This window comes from Hemitrygon akajei, chromosome 10, assembly GCF_048418815.1.
Source record: "Hemitrygon akajei chromosome 10, sHemAka1.3, whole genome shotgun sequence".
Taxonomy (NCBI): domain Eukaryota; kingdom Metazoa; phylum Chordata; class Chondrichthyes; order Myliobatiformes; family Dasyatidae; genus Hemitrygon; species Hemitrygon akajei.
The window spans coordinates 159,572,582-159,587,182 of NC_133133.1; the positions used below are offsets into that span (position 1 = coordinate 159,572,582).

General features: G+C 38.0%; 1 protein-coding gene across 5 annotated transcripts in view; it reads right to left on the minus strand.

Moving 5' to 3' along the window:
• Window positions 1-14,601, minus strand: part of cttnbp2 (cortactin binding protein 2) — a 162,020-nt gene that overhangs the window by 60,511 nt on the left and 86,908 nt on the right. For all 5 annotated transcript variants that reach the window (XM_073059524.1, XM_073059526.1, XM_073059527.1 and 2 more), the window contains 3 exons: window positions 12,260-12,514; window positions 8,958-9,075; window positions 2,608-2,874 (listed from right to left, as the gene is read on the minus strand). In XM_073059524.1, the coding sequence (XP_072915625.1) occupies window positions 2,608-2,874; window positions 8,958-9,075; window positions 12,260-12,514 (640 nt within the window). The remainder of the gene's footprint in view (window positions 1-2,607; window positions 2,875-8,957; window positions 9,076-12,259; window positions 12,515-14,601) is intronic.

The following is a 14,601-nucleotide window of genomic DNA, read 5'->3' on the forward strand; positions in this document are numbered from 1 at the left end:
TTTGCCATAAGTTTTCCTTGCTCACCGAAACCTATTAATATCCATTTGAATGCTCTTCTAAACAATAGTTCCTAATTCCTAAAGTTTGTAAAGGAGGACTTGGACTCGCGACAGCTTTGTCCAAGCCCTTCACATAAACTGCTAGCAGTTGTGACCACAGGAGCAATTTCCGAGGTATACCAGTTGCTATATCTTTGATTTCATTTGTGTCTACCATTTGTCAATCTCCTCTACACACCATTATGCTAACTTCTGCAACTTGAGGTTTTATTTTCTGCTACTAACTTCATCAAATGTTTCAAAAATTGCATAATAAATTCAACATTTCCCCTTTATCTATGACACTTCTTTAAAGAGTTCTAATAAATTGGTCAAATATGATTTCCCTTTCCCAAAACCATGCTGAGTTCCAATTATCTTGAAATTTTCAGTGACTTTAATAATAACTTTTAACCTTATGACAGATGCTAAACTAATTGTACTGTAATTTTCCTGTTTTCTATCTTTTTTTTAAATGAAGTGATTTTGCTGTTTTCCAATGAAACAGAAAAGTCCCCATATCCAGAGTTTTGGAAAATTAAAACCCATGCCATCATCAACTTTTTCTCCTTCCTCCGAGCATCTAATTTACTATTCCTTACCTCATTATAAATGATATATTTCTGGATATATCTATCGTGAAGAAACATGCAAAATACCCACTTCATTTATCTGCCACCTCCTTGGTTACTATTATTAACTCCACAAACTCATTTTCTAAAGAACCATATGTTCACTTTCTGAATTTTTCTCTCTTACTTCTATAGAAACTACTGCAGTATTTCTATTTCTGGTTTGTGTGCTATTTTCTCCTCCATTTCTGTCTTTTACATGTTGTACTATATTCTGACTTGCCATCTGCTTTTACTGTAATTCTGATACCATCTTCTTTTTTAAGTTAATTACAGATAATGTACTCGCCCTCTTGGATTTTTTTTCTTTCTGCAGGAAGCATCTACTCTATGCTTTCTGAAATGTTTGCTACTTTACCTCAGCCGACCAATCCCTTAATCTAATTTCCTATTCTAAGATAGTGATCTCAGCAGTTTCTTTTATACTGAATTCAACAAGGTGACATCAGACTAGGCTTGAGTTCACTGTAGGGCTGGAAATTGTGAAGAGATGGACATTTTGAGTTTCATTCTGAGTATTCATACAAAGTACTCAAGTCCATGCTTAACCCATCAATTCAAGACTAAGTTAACAGTCATGGGTAGGATGATGATATGAAAAAAGGGTAGAAGAATTTAAAAAATAAAATACAAGTTTCCCTTAAAGTAAGTTAATGAGAAAGGTGAAGAGAATAAATATAAAATAATAAGCATTTACTGCTGAAGAGAAGGTTTTTAAGTTTTGATCATGATCAACAACTGTTTTAATCCGACATTTTCAGCAGAGTTTGTAAGCACAAGGATGATGCATCCAGGTAAGATTCACATGGATGGGACCAAAACAGAAAGTATTTTTGAACTTCCCCAATCCCCTTCCACCATGAAACAGAGGTGTTGATTGCTAACATACAGTTCCTCTGCAATTATAATGCTCCTGAAGCTTACAGACCTACCAAACCAACACAGATTTTCACGGGTCTCACAGTCAGTTTATAGATGAAATGCCTCACAAAATGCACGATAAATGCTGTGACAATTCAAGGTGTCACTTAGTTTCTCCTGAGATACAGAAATTGAAGCATATTAATTTTCAAATCTGTTGTAAAATTGCTCCCAAAGAATAAATCTACTATATATTTTTTTACATTGTCCTCCTACTTCCTTCCCTTGTACCTCTATTAAGTCCACTTGCAAAGAAAAAGAATTTCAGGATGTACAAACGTTTGTATATTGTATACATTTCTCTGACATTAAATGTACCTTTGGAACTTCAGATATGCTGCATGCAGTTATCGAGAGGCAAATGATAGTGTAAAGCTGGAAACATATCTTGTGGGCCAGTTCGCCTTGATTATCTAAAGCACAATTTGTACACCTGAAGGCTGATTAGCTCCCGGAATTGAATACATACTTTCCATACTATGTTAATGGAAAACAGACAGCCTTCTTCTTGAAAGAATGAGAAGTGCTGGAAAAAGTAAAAAAAAATTACATCCCTCATGCAACGGAAATCCCATGAATTCTGCAGCAGAGTTCAGATACAGATTGAAGTACTGTAGTTATTGTGAAATTTTGGAATTTAAAGAGTATGACATGAACTTGCATTGATATGTAACATTACTGACATAATGAAAATTATGGTAAAATTAGATACTGTAGCACAAAATTAAAAATTAAGATAGTGAAAAAAATGGGCAAAGCAGTAGATTTCAGGAGCATATTAAATGGCAGAGAAGCATAGGAAGATAGAGAGATGTGTAGGGAGGCCATCCAGAGGTTGGGGTCCAGATAACCAAAGGCACAATCTGACTGAATGCAAGATATCAGAATTAGAAGAGTCTTCAGGTGTTCCATCAAAAAAAAAATTGGGGGATTAACAACTTTATCTAAATGAATGTTTATTTTCAGGGTTTCTGAGAAGCTGGTGGTTTCTCAGGTGGTCCAAGCCAACATGTACCTATTGCAATTGCAGAAATGCCACTTGAAATGAAGTCATATTCAGTACTATACACAAGGTTTGAAGTCTCTGGCAATTCCCATCCATGCATAACAGCTTTGTAGTGATTCTTCAGTGTCACAGCTACAGCTCTAGACAGGTCATCCCAGGTAGTCTGTATGTGGATGATCAAGCTGCCAACTGCAATGTTTTTCTCGACATGTTCAGTACTGCTAGAAATCTGTTCACTATGTTTCATTGAAATTTGTAGCAGTACCTTATGCGCACCTGTGGAACAAAATATACAAGTAAAAATAATCAATGTGAATTAACACAAATACAACACATCAAGCACAGAGAAATCACAACATGATTACAATCGCTGTTAATTCCAAATTGGAAAGAAAAACTTGTACACAAAAACTGACACTGATAATGCTGGGCAAAATCTTTGAAAGCATCTTTGCTGCAATGTGGCCTTTAAAAAGAGCTGTTGCTAACTGAACAGCTGACGTGTAATTTGATAAATGCTGTGGTCCATCTCTGACACTTTTCAATTGATACACAGGTTAACAACTGGTAAAATGAATCAATACTTAAAGAACCGATCACTTCAGGCCGCATCATGTAAGCGATTTTTTTTTTTAACCTAAAGCCCACAGATGGCAAAACTTAAAGGTGCTTCCAATAGTTAACAGGGCTAACAAGCTTAATAATGGGTGAGTGGGCTCCCCAAGAGTAGGCATGGTGAGCAGTTACTTCATTAAAAATAATAAACACAAGACAGTCCTGCTGAGCTCCTCCAGCATTTCATGTTTTGCCAGTATCTCATTTTCAATGAGATTTGGACTGTTTGAAGCATAGCGTTCCCAACCTGGTATCCACAGACCCCTAGGTTAATGGTAAAGCTCCATGGCATAAAAAAGGTTGGGACCCTTTGTTCAGGCCAAGAATCTAAACCATCCCAAAACGGGATTAATGCAGGCAGATGAAGCTCCATTTTTAGGATCATAATTCTACTACTCAAACAGGAAAGCGCGACTTGATATCAAAATAAAATTAGTCTTTACTGGCATGCAAATAATAGAGTAACACAGTTTGCACAAATGATTCTACGAAAGACAATAGAACTGATTTTTGGAAGTGGAGTACAACTCACTTACAGAATTATGTTTTGTACAGTATTTTGTATAACTGAATTGTATAATTGCTCTACAATTCAGAATCTGAAGAAACTGTTTTGCAGCAGCTGTGCAGAGACAAAAGTCACTGAAGTTTCAAAATAAAGAGTGGAAAAATAGAAGGAATAATGAGGTACTGTTTGTGGACCATTCAGAAATCTGACGGAGGTGGTGAAGTTGCTCCTAAACTCTTTGAGTGTGGGCCTTCATGCTCCTGTACCTCCTTCTCAATGGTAGTAACGAGAAGTGGGCATGTCCCAGATGGTGAGGGACGGATGGTGACAATTTGAGGCACTACTACTTGAAGATGTCTTTGATGGTGCGGAGGGCTGTGGCCAAGATGCAACTGGCTGAGGCAAATGATTAGCTTACCTCACCTTGAAAGCATAACCTGGGGTTTTAGACATTTCAAATCTGGGAAATAGATACCATAAGAACATAAGATATAGGAACAGAATTAGGCCATTAAGTCTGCTCTGCCATTTCATCCTCTCAGCTCCAGTCTCCGGCCTTCGCCCTGTGTTCCTTCATGTCCTGTCCAATCAAGGATCTTACAACCTCTGCCTTAAATATACATAAAGACTTGGCCTCCACAGCTGCCAGTGGAGTGGCACAGATTCACTGCTCTTTAGCTAAGGAAATTCCTCCTCATCTCCGTTCTCTATCCTGAGGCTTTGTCCTCTGGTCTTAGTCTCTCCCACCGTATGAAAAATCTGCTGCATATTAACTCCATGAAGGCCTTTAACCATTCAATAGGTTTCATTTAGGTCACCCTTCCATTTTTTCCTGAATTCTAGTGAATACAGGCCCAGAGCCATCAAAAAATTTTCATATGACAAGCCATTCAATCCTGGAATCATTTTTGTGAACCTCCTTTGAACCCTCTCCAGTGTCAGCACATCCCTTCAAAGACAAGGGACCCAAAACTGCTCACAATACTCCAAGTGAGGCCTCACCAGTGCTTTATAAAGTCTCAACATTACATCCTTGCTTTTATATTCTAGTCCTCTTGAAATGAATGCTAATATTGCATTTGCCTTTTTCACCACAGACTCAACCTGCAAATTAACCTTTGGAGAATCCTGCTCAGGGACTCCCAAGTCCCTTTGCATCTCAGTTTTTTTTTTGTCCCTGTGCACCTCAGTTTTTTTGTATTTTCTCTCCACTTAGAAAATAGTCAAAACTTTCATTTCTTCTACCAAAGTGCACGTCAATACACTTCCCTACACAGTATTCCAGCTGCCACGTCTTTGCCCATTCTCCTAACTTGTCTAAGTCCTTTTGTAGCTTCTCTATTTCCGCAAAACTACATGCCCCTCCACCTATTTTCATTTCGTCTGCAAACTTCACAGCAAAGCCATCAGTTCTATCATCCAAATCACTGACATGTGATGGAAGAAGAATCGATCCCAACACAGACCCCTGTGGAACAGCATGAGTCACTGGCAACCGACCAGAAAAGGCTCCTTTTCTCCCCCCAGTCTTTGCCTCCTGTCAATCAGCCACTTCTTTATCAATGCTAGAATCTTTCCTGTAATAATATGGGCTCATTGCTTGTAAAGCAGCCTCATGTGTGGCACCTTTCCAAAGGCCTTCTGAAAATCAAAGTTTACAACATCAACTGAATCTCCTTTGTCTATCCTTCTTGTTATTTCTTCAAAGAATTCCAGCAGATTTATTTGTCAGGCATGATTTTCCCCTGAAGAAACCATGCTGACTGTGGTCTATTTTATCATATGCCTCCAAGTACCCCAAGAGCTTATTCTTAATAATTGACTCCTTAATAACTTAATAACTCTTCCCCTCCCCTGAGGTCAGACTAACTGGCCTGTAGTTTCCTTTCTTCTGCCTCTCTCCCTTCTTGATGGGTGGAGTGACTTTTGCAATTTTTGCAGTCTTCAGGAACCATTCCAGAATCTAGTGATACTTGAAAGATCATTACTGGCTGTTCTACTCTATCTCTCTCTCTCATAATCTTCTAAAACTTTGTCAGATCTCCCCTCCACCCTCCACAGAGAAAACCATGCATGTCCAACTTGTTCTTAACAGTGTACGGTCTCTTTACATTTGATCTACTGAGGTGCAACACTTGGCTGGGTGTTGAAATAGCAAACTCTATCTGCAATTTCTCCACCCATATCTGCAACTGATCAATATTGGGCTGTATTCTTTGACAGCATTCTATTCTATCCACAACACCACAAATATTTGTAACATCTGCAAACTTGCTAACCCATCCATCTACACTCTCATCCAGGTCATTTATATGCATGTCAAACAGCAGAGATCCCAGTACAGATCCCTGCAGAACACTACTAATCACAGACCTCCAGCTAAAACTAGTCCCTTTGACCACTATCCTTCATCTTTTATGGGTAAGACAATTCCGAATCTGAAAGGCTAATTCACCATGGATTCCACTGCATCTTATCCGGATGAGCCTCTCATAAGGGACCTTGCTAAACACCTTACTAAAACCCATGTAGACAACCTCCACAGCTCTACCTTAATCAATTGCTCTCGTCGCCTTGTCAAAAATCTCAATGAAGTTAGGAAGAGTAGGCCATGGTTTTCCAAGTGCTCATAGATCTGATCCCTAAGATTTCTCTCCAGTCACTTCCCTACCACTGATGTGAGACTCAACGGTCTATAATTTCCAGGATTATCGCTGGTTCCCTTTTAGAATAATGGAACCTTATTTCCATTACCCCCTCCTTATATCTCAAACTCTCTAGTCCTAGAAACATCCTTGTGAATGATTTCTGCACACTTCCTGGTTTAATCACATTCTTCCTATAACACAACAACTAGCACCACATTGAAGATTCCAAGTGTAGTCTCATCAACATCTTGTACAGCTGCAACATGACATCATATCTCTTGCACCCAATGCCCCGTCCAATGAAGGCAAGCATACACCACCTTCTCTACCCGTACAGCCACCTTCAGGGAACTGTCTCTCCGTTCAGACACTGGGCAGGAAGCACTACTTTCTGTGATGACACTGCAACTCCAGTTGTTGTAATATGAAGCAACAAAGTTTATCTACCAAAAAGGTGCAGAAACAAAGCAGCCTACAAGGTCATAAATCTTAATATTTCTCAGAAAATATATGCATTCATTCCTCAACTATTTACCAGCTCTGAAGAATCAGAATCAGTTTTAATATTACTGGCATGTATATAAATTAAAAAAGCAGTTAAAAAAAATCATAGTGAGGTAGTGTTCATTCAGAAGTCAGATGGCAGAGGGGAAGAAGCTGTTCCTGAATCACTGAATGTGTGTCTTCAGGCTTCTGTACCTCCTTCCTGACGGTAGTAATGAGAAGAGGGCAAGTGCTCTTCTGAGCTGGCTGATGAGGATCCTTAATGATGGATGTTGCCTTTTTAAGGCATTGTTCCTTGAAGATGTCCTGGGTGCCACAGAGGCTAGTGCCCATGATGAAGTTGACTGGGTTCACAACTCAGCCAGCCAATTCTAAATGAACAAAGCCACATGGGAAGCCACTGTCAATGCCATAGTACATCTTCTTTCAAACTTGAACCAGGTACCTTTTCCCCCACCCAACGCAACCCAGAGCAAAAATAACAGGGAATAAAGAAAGGAAGAAAGGGGAATGAGGCAGTGCTTGAAGTTTAGCACAAGGAGTAATCAATGAGGAAAAGCAATTAATTAAAGCTGACGTGAAATAGTGCAAGCACTAGTTTGTGCTTTCGAGGCTGATGTTAAGTAAAACATTATAGAGACATATCTGGATATACTAAACACAAACTGATTGATATATGGCCTCATTCAAAGCTTCAAATCTGCAAAGAGTACATATTGTGCTCCACTTCCAATATTTTAAGAGGCTGAATGTAATTCACACATGCTATTTTGTGTATTTAACTTGTGCTGGTGTGAACAAATGTGTCCAAAAATGCCATGATTTGCTACAATAGCTTCATTACAAGTACATCAAATAATTTGTCAATATGGCAACTGGAGCTTAACAATTTAAAAGTGTAATTATTTTATGCCAGATCTAGCTAGAGGTACAATATTAGAGACTATTATTGAATATTTTATTAAGTAAGCATTTAAACTCTTGACCATAGATGGAGTTTATAAAATAAGTTCAATGAAATGTTATGAGGATTTGTTTAAAATGGTTGTTTAAATTCAATACCATTGACAAGATTATGTATTTTTAATTAAACCAGTTGCGTTAAACATCTAGTTTCATGCATGTAAACTTCACATTTCTTTTTCCCATTTGCTTGAATTACTACTCAACTCCCATCTTTCATTACAATCAGGAACAATTATAAACCATACACACAGATCAAGAGCATAGCCACATAAACATATGCAGTAAGACGCAGGTTAACTTCTAAAAATCCTAAAATGGACATAAACTAAACAGGGAATTTAAAATAAAACAATTTGTATTTCTCAAAAGCATGCAAAGTTCAGCAGAGATCAGTGTTTCTTAGAGGAATAAAGTTGCAGTGTGACAATATTCTCTGCACTGGATTTTTCTAATAATTAGATTTGAAATCTTCTTAAAATCGTCTAAATTGTAATGACACGTGCACAGTTATTAACATCTACCTCTAGGAAACGCTGTGATACTTCATATGTCAAACACAGCACTATTACTACAGTTAAAAAAAAACACAAAACCAAACAGCATGCAAAAGCTTAATTACCAATGTATGTGGATATCATTTTGTTGGGTGGGTCATCCTTTTCAAAATAATAGAAATTGTATCAATATATGTTTTGACACAGTGCAAAGAACAGCAAGAAAATGTAAAGGTGATGCATTGCCACAATTAATAAGATAATGATAGCATTACTTCATAATATCTCAATACATTATTAAACCTAAAGGTGTATTAGAACTGCTTGTGATTTTGATTCTGCAATTACCGAACATAAGAACATAATTTTCAAAAGGATACATTATCAAAAGTTTGGGGTCAGAATTGTGTTTTATGGTTGAGCTTTTCAAATTAACTGCAGTGTAAAACCAGTATTGTCACGTTATCACATATTACAACTGACAGTACAAAGCAATCTCTTTGTTACAAGTCAAATTGAAGTCGATAAACAATCCAAATACCACAGTTTGTTTGGCCAAGTTACTGTAGCGACACTGAAATATACTGTATATTTAATATTCCCTAGATATATCACTTCACTCACTCCAATTCTCCAGCAGGTGCTTGCAGTCATCCGTGGCCACATCATGTACAGTCCTTTGATATTTATCTTTCCTATTTGGATCCAATCCACTATGCCTGCAGAGCACTTCCAGGCAATTCTACAAAATGGAAAAATAAGAGAAAAGCAAATTCGGTTAAGCAGCTTCATTCCTGGTGGAGCACGTCCAAACAATTTAGCATGATGAGGAAAGTTATTCCCTTTCTCATTTCAGTTATAAAACAATGCTGGAATCTGATTAGAACTCCTCTGTGAGCATTTCCAATATCACCTATCTTGCTGCCAGAACCGCTGCGACACTTGTGGGTGCCCCCCCAGCACAGTCTACACACTGTGCTGCTGTTGACGCACACAACACACTTAACTGGATGGTTCAATACTTCGATGAACGTGGAACAAATAAAGCTCATCTCTCTAATCAAAATTCAAAGATGGGAGAATCAATCACATTTTAATTATATTTCACCGAAACAAAATATTTTAACAAGGATTTCCCAAACTGTTATTTTGAATATACATCCTAAACTCATAAGGAAGTTTCATACAGCCTTCTTCTAACTTTACATTCCAGCCAGAAGTGCTCATAAACACTGGACAACAAATTTTTTCAAAAGTGTTTACTTCCTCAGAATTTTTTTTGTTTATGATAGACTGCTTGAAGATGAACACAAATACAATTTCAGACTACTTGTATCACGTAGGAACTTGGAGAAACAACAAATTAACCTTTATTGAATATAATGTGAAAAGTTGCATGATGGTGCTGATGCTTTGCAATAGTTCAACTAATTTAAAATATTTTGTTAATGATTTTCATTTGTACTCAGTGTCTAAGGCTTCTCGCTTAAGTGTCCAACAATAATTCGCCAGCATTGAATTATTGCCCTGGTATCTTTTCTCCATGACCGCAATGTCCTGGTGAAACCTTTTACCGTGCTCGTCACTAACAGCACCAAGATTTGCAGGGAAGAAGTCTAAATGGTAATGCAGAAAATGAATCTTTAGTGATATGTTGCATTTCATGGTTTTATATGCTTGAAGCATGCTTTCAACCAGCTGCATGTAGCTTGGTGCTCTGTAGATGCTGAGAAAAATTTCAACAACTTCCTTGAATGCCTTCCATGTGATTTTCTCCGGTCCCACTAGAAATTCTTCAAATATTCTATCTTTGATGACCTGTTTGATTTGTGGACCAACAAAAATGCTTTCCTTAATCTTGGCATTAGTTATTCTGGGAAGCATCTGTCTCAAATATCAAAATCCTTCATAGAAATCTTTATGTCTGGTGATAGCAAATTCCATCCTTACAGTCCTGAACCCAATAATTATTACTAAAACCTGTCCTGCCATGCAGCAGCCGCGCTGCCCAAGCATGCCTGGACAAGATAGGAAACTTTCCAGCTTACATTGTAGGCAACATTTTAACTGACTTGAATTATGAATTGAAATAATAAACATATGTTTATTAAAAAAGTGTGCGATAGGGAAATTTCATGGTGATTTTCATGATCAGTAGCCCAAAATTCATAAGATACACCAAAAGGTATTCAGGAAGCAAAATCTTTGTTGTCCAGTGATAGTAACACATCTGAATTTTTTTCCAATCTAATTTAACCATCTAATCTAAAAAATATACGAATTTCAACACTTCCATCGTATGTTTTACCCCCACCCCCTCCTTAGACTTCCACTCCTGGAGTTTACCAGCAGAACCCGGTAATTCTCTGCTACTGCTTCAGAATATATTGGATATTGCACTTTGTGAAGTTATTTGCTCCAAACACCTCCCCCCATCCCACCAACCTGAAAGGTGTTTAAAACATGTGACCAGGAAATGAGCAACATTGACTCATAGCAACAGAATGATCAACAGATGTCATCATATTAAAAGGCCATTCAGAATCTTGGCTGTATTCCACTAATCAAATATAAAGCTTTATTCATCTACCCAAATTGTATCCGTAATCTTCAATACTCACATTTAACAACAAACAAGAATAATCTCAGTTTTGTCATTTTTTTAAAAATGACTTTGCTTCAACAGCCTTTCAGAGAATAGAGTGCCATGGTGTCATTATCCACTAGCCTCTGAAATCAACCTTGAGAAACCTATCCATATTTTCCTTTTGAAAATTATTTGCATTTATTTGAACTCTCCATTAGCAGGAGTCGACAAATCCCTTGCTTAATGGTATTGGTCTATAGCATAATAAAGGTTGGGAACCCCTGCACTGGTGGATATAAATTCCTTCCCCCCCCCTACTCAGTTGACCCTTTTCATCATTTAAGTACTTCAACTGTACCACCCCAATCCTCATTTCAATGAATATAGCCATTCACTTCTTAGCTCTGGTATATTCTCTGTGAATTTATGCTTCAGCCACTTCAAGATGAATAATCTTTCACTCAATACAGTGTCTTGAACTGAATGTAATACTTCAGGTACAGGCCTATCAATGCTCTGTTTAGCTACCAGTTTCATCCCTTTTCATGCTTCGGTGCTCAGTGCATAATTTCTGCATGTGAACAGCTACAATCCTTTCTTCATGCAAAGTGCCTAATATTATGCAGTTAGGATAAGCCGTTCCTGGTTTCATGAATAACTTACTCACTAAGAGAAAAAAAAATCTTCAACTTTGCTTTCAAATAGTATGAGAATCACTTATTGCAGTAGAACAAAATAGTTCAATTCACTAGAATTAAAATCTGAATATCGTTTTTTGGTTAAATTTTAATCGAGCAAGGCCATCACGCTCACGGCACTTTGTGTGTTAAGCAGGTCGTGAATAATTAAACAGAAAGCTGCGTAGTTTTAAATTTTAAGTTAGATACTTTGTTAAAGGAATTTAAAATATAATCTAAATGGGATAAATTATAATTAAATAGTTAACAATATTTCTAGATAGTTAATTCTATGCATATATCTTATCTTTTAACTGAAAGAAAATGTGTGTTCAGACACACAGTTAATGGAGCATGAAATACAGTCTGCGATACGAACACAATATGAAACCATTGGTTGTCCCTCACGTTCACTTAATTTAAACTGAACAAAATAGCCCTTCTGGCATTGCTAATGTTTACAGGAATCCATTAAAGGTTTATGTTGTATATATGGAACTCTGAACCCAATCCAGCATTTCCCTATTTAGGATAATAGGATATACAACTTAAGAAGAAAACTAACTCCAAGGAATAAAAATAATAAATGGAGAAACCTTATTTTAAAATCGGTGTTTCAGTGAGTCAGCTATAAGGTAGCAATATAATATTACAAAACAGACCTTAAAACCTTTCGATGCTGCAATATGGGCAGCTGTCCAGCCTTCTTTGTCGGCCTGGTTGATTAGGTCAGCTGAAACCATATTCTCCACTCTGAATTTATCACTCCCTTCTGGACATTCAGGTTCTGTGGAGCTGGACTTGTGCTCTGACTCATCAGCAAACCTTCCATCCCCAGATACTCGAGGACACACGAGAAGCCTCAGGCAATCTACGTGACCAGAATTCGCAGCGGCATGAAAGGCAGTCCAGCCATTCTAAAAGGAAAGAAGGAAAGACTCCTACTCAATTTCTGTCACCTGAATGTCATCCTATTAGAAATTTCCATTAGTCATCATGAATTGAAAATTAAACCTGGCTTGATCACACTAGAAATTGACATTTTATCCACTTCGCTAGTCAAATCAAAATCCTAACTATAAACATATTTACAAAATTGTTGAATATCAGCAACTTGGTGTTGGTCGCTTTACTACTCAAGCAAATGAGTTGACTAAGAAGCAAGCACCACAGAATGATTTTACTCAGAAGGAAGGGCCCCAAAGCACCCAGTATGTGTGGTCAGGGAGCGCCAATTTGCTTTGCCAGTTCAGCCCACATCCAGCATCTGGATTAGAAAATAACTGTGCCAAATAGCATAACTGTTCCTATGACAGGAGCAATATCTCACAGTAAATGATCACAGGAGCAGTGCACGTACCATCGTCAGATGAGATCTTGAGATATGTCCATCTCGGGTGAAAGCTTAGATATGTTAAAAACAGTACATCTTTGACATTACTGAGTTCATTCAACAGGACCACCCATGCTTAACACATCAACACGTCATAGCATTGAGGTCAATAGGCAATGTTAATGGCACAAAAGCTGTCTAATTTGTCTCATGGTAGATGATCAGTTACGAATATGCAGATCATTTATGTTACAGGGCACAAAAATGGATTGTCTAGATTCCACATATCTTAAGAAATAGCTTATAAAACATTAGTTTTCCATTTAGTAAGAGTTTAAGTTATTTCATTTAAATTTTAAGCTACTTTTATTGTTATGTTGTAAAACGTTAACTACAGAAACAGGCCATTAGGCCCAAATGGTCGATGTCAACCAAAGCATCCTCCCTGATAGTCCCCGGCTGGCTACATTTGGCTCATAACCCTTCAAACCCTCCTCCTCCTATTAGCCTATCCAAATATCCCATAAATGTTTTAATTGTACCTGCCTCGACCACTTCATCTGGCAGCTTATTTTAAGCATTCGCTCATTGTGTAAGGAACTTATCTCTCAGTTCTCTTATAAATCTCTCCCCTCTCATCTTCCATCTGGATTATCCAATTTTAGACTCAACAACCCTGGGAAAAATAACACCACCATCCACCTTATCCATTCTTCCTCATGATTCTATGGGGTCATCCCTACTTTCCTACACTCTGGAAGTGAAAAAAATAGAAGAGTGCAGTGTGGCCCACCCTTCCCCTATAACTCATGCCCTCCAGTGCAGGTAGCAACCTCATAAATCACCTCTGCACCCTCTCTACCTCACAATGTGTGTAATGGGATGACCAAAACTCTGCATACCTGTGCAGCTTCATTCAGCAAACTGTGCACTTGTACCCCCAAGGTACCTGTGTTCCACAAAACTCATACAGTGAATGGCAGGGCACTGACAAGTCCTATCCTGGTTTGACCCACTAAAATGCATTATTGTCCACTTACCCAAGTTGAAATCCACTTGCCATTCTTTTTTCGAACTGATCAAGATTATTTTGCAGTTGATTGTAACCTGCTTCACTGCCAACAAAACCCTCTGATTTAGCATCGTCAGCAAATTTTCCAATTGTGCCACGTACATTCAAAGCAAAGTCATTTATCTGACAATGAGTAACACTGGTTTGACCGCTGACTCTTAGGGCACCACTAGTCACAGGACTCCAAATGGAGAATAGACCTTCAACCATCACCCTCTGCTTTTTATCATTAAGTCAATTGTGAATCCACCTCACAAGCTCCCCCTGAATCACCTGCAACCTAAACCTCCGGAACAGCCTACCATGGGGAACCTTCTCATGGTCTTATTAAAATCTATATAGAAAACTTTCAGTGCCCTACTTTCATCCTCTCCCTTACTTACCTCTTCAAAAAGCTCCAAAAGATATGTCAGACACGACCTCCCATGCGCAAAACCATACTGACTATTCCTGATCACCCTTGACTGTACCAGTGATGGTATATTTTGTCCCTCAGAATCGCCTCACCAGCCTGTAGTTTCCTTGCCTGTCACTGCTACCCTCCTTGAACAATGGAAGAATATTAGCCATTCTCCAGTCTTCTGAAACTTTACCAATGG